Below are 2,248 nucleotides of genomic sequence, written 5' to 3'. Positions count from 1 at the left end.
CGGACCAAGGGTTGCCTGGGGAGCCCAGCACCTTCCCTGAGTCTGAGGTTGCTCCTGGGTTGCACAGTTCCAATGCGCAGCCCTCTAAAGGACGTGAAAATCGAGCGGCTGTGAGTTTTAAAAGCTCCTTTTTCCTTCCCCGATTTTTAGAGGTTTTCTAGGTCTTGCAAAAGGAGTGAAGGAAAGAAAGAATGCTTTAAAATCGCAAGAAAAGAGGGTTTTTTAAAAGTCAAGTTTCGCAGAGATGAGTAAAAAAAGATACAAAAAAGAAAGAGAAAAGACTAAAAAAAAAGGAAGTGTTTGTATTAAGTACAAATAGAATATATACTAGGTAAAAATAGAATATATACTCTCTTTTCCATGTAAGTTTTGAGACAAGCCCAGGACAGCTCTCCACGTGGTTTATCAATACCCCATTTTGCCACCAAGAGCCGCTTGCGGCGTTGCGCTGCTGCGCAGGCAGAGGGTTCTCATGCAGCACCGGATCATCATCATCCCGCTCTGCGGACCAGGGACGGGCGTAAACCTCTCCCACGCTCGTCGCAACTCAGCGGGTCCCCAAAGGATCGGGCAAAGCCCAGAATGGAGCATTTCCTACGCCCTTCGCTCCCCGCGAGGATGGACGGGGCTGTGTGGTGCTCTGGGGTCGCACTGCAGGAGCAGCTATTGGGTACCCGGCCCCCGTCCTCCCCACGCTGTGGCCACACATGTAGAAGATCGGCACCCTGCCCAGCGTGGCAGGGGTTTTTTTCCCCCTATAAAACGCCTGGTTTTAGCTGAAGCTGCCCTGGGGGGGCTGTGGGGAGGCCGGTCATCCCACCCTTGGCAGCACTGCCAGGAGCCAACCTGAGCATCAACCCCCAGAGGTGGGATTTCCATCGGGAGTTGCACAACTCAAACCTTCACTTAATCCACTGGGACTCCCCAAAGGGGTGAAGAGCGCGCAGAGCCCCAGGGATGAGCTCCCCATTTTTTCTCTGCTCTGCACAGCAGCTACGTTGAACAGAAATAAACCTCCCCCACTTTCAGCAAGTGCTCACAAAGCCCCGTAACACCCCACAGGAACGCGGAGCATCGGCTGTGCCGGCAGAAGGAATGACATTCTAAACTAAAACCCCCATCGCCCGGTTGCTTCATCTTTACAAAGGCAAAGCTTTTTGTCACTTTTGTATCACTTTTGCATCACTTTTGCTTTGTACTACAAGGAACTTGGGTTTCGCGTTGCAGGTAAACACTTTTGTCTCCCACCCTCGCGCGCTGCTCGCTCCAGCCCAACCAGACAGACCTGAATTTTACTAGAGAAGCTTTGGGTTTTCTCCTGCCTGTAAAATTAACATAGACGGGAGGGTCAGGCGCGACGGCTCCGGTGAGCAATACACCTTGGCAGCGAGGGGAACATGAAAGGAGCGCCGTGCAACAGAAGAACAAAATACAGCAAATTCTTTCAATAGAACTAGTCGCTCACATTCATGTGAGTAAGGAAAAATTACATTTGAGGAGACACCCGCAGGTTCTTGGCTCCGATCCCAGCACACTGTGCAGCGCACGGAGTGCTGCTTCACTTTTTTAGTCCCTTTTTATTACTTTATGGTTGTTGGGCTCGGGACAAAAATGACAATATTTCCCTAAAATATACCCCTTTAAAAAGTACAACCTAGAGAAAATCTCTGTATTATTATGCACTTTTTCATATGATGAATATTTGAAGAGCTGGAATAGGAGATTTTAATATTTATGGAGATTCATTTGATTTTCAGAAAATGTTTAGTTCCTACCATAAAACAAAAGCCAGGCTAATTTACACCAATGCAGACTGAGAAACGGCTCGAACTGTGGCTGCACTCTCCAGCTTTGCATGCTGCGCTCGCATCCCCTTGTGTTATGTGTGCAATATTATAGGGAGCTCTTAGACCTCAATTCCCCTCCTTTTCAAACCAGCAGCATTTTCAGTTTGCAGCGCATCGCTGTGAGTGTTGGTCGGGACACCGATCCAGTACTGCTCTGTAAAAACGCCCCTGCGATGTGAAATTGCAGTCTCCACTAAACCCTCCTTAAAATCCATCCCCCCGGGCTGCCGTTTCAGAGTTATACACAAGTTGCCCCATGCACTCGTCTGGCGTTGCTCTACTGCTCAGCCCTGGTGTTCGCTGCAGTCAATACTCACCAGACAACTCCACCACGCAGACCGCGATCCAGAAAAGCTGCCTCCACTTCATTATTTTTAAACTTCCCAAGAACTGCATTCCTG

The 2,248-nt window shown here is 49.1% G+C and overlaps 1 protein-coding gene across 1 annotated transcript in view; it reads right to left on the bottom strand.

The window, feature by feature from the left end:
• The window catches only part of CD34 (CD34 molecule), a 12,476-nt gene extending 10,233 nt beyond the window's left edge, over positions 1 to 2,243 (bottom strand). Inside the window, exon 1 of the mRNA XM_009888201.1 lies at positions 2,165 to 2,243. Coding sequence (XP_009886503.1) covers positions 2,165 to 2,243 — 79 coding nt within the window. The remainder of the gene's footprint in view (positions 1 to 2,164) is intronic.
• Between the last annotated feature and the right edge of the window lie 5 nt (positions 2,244 to 2,248).

The sequence above is a fragment of the Charadrius vociferus genome, unplaced genomic scaffold (genome assembly GCF_000708025.1).
Source record: "Charadrius vociferus isolate BGI_N301 unplaced genomic scaffold, ASM70802v2 scaffold266, whole genome shotgun sequence".
Lineage (NCBI taxonomy): Eukaryota > Metazoa > Chordata > Aves > Charadriiformes > Charadriidae > Charadrius > Charadrius vociferus.
The sequence above is the reverse complement of the archived record's forward strand: the minus strand, read 5'-3'. Positions and strand labels throughout refer to the sequence as shown.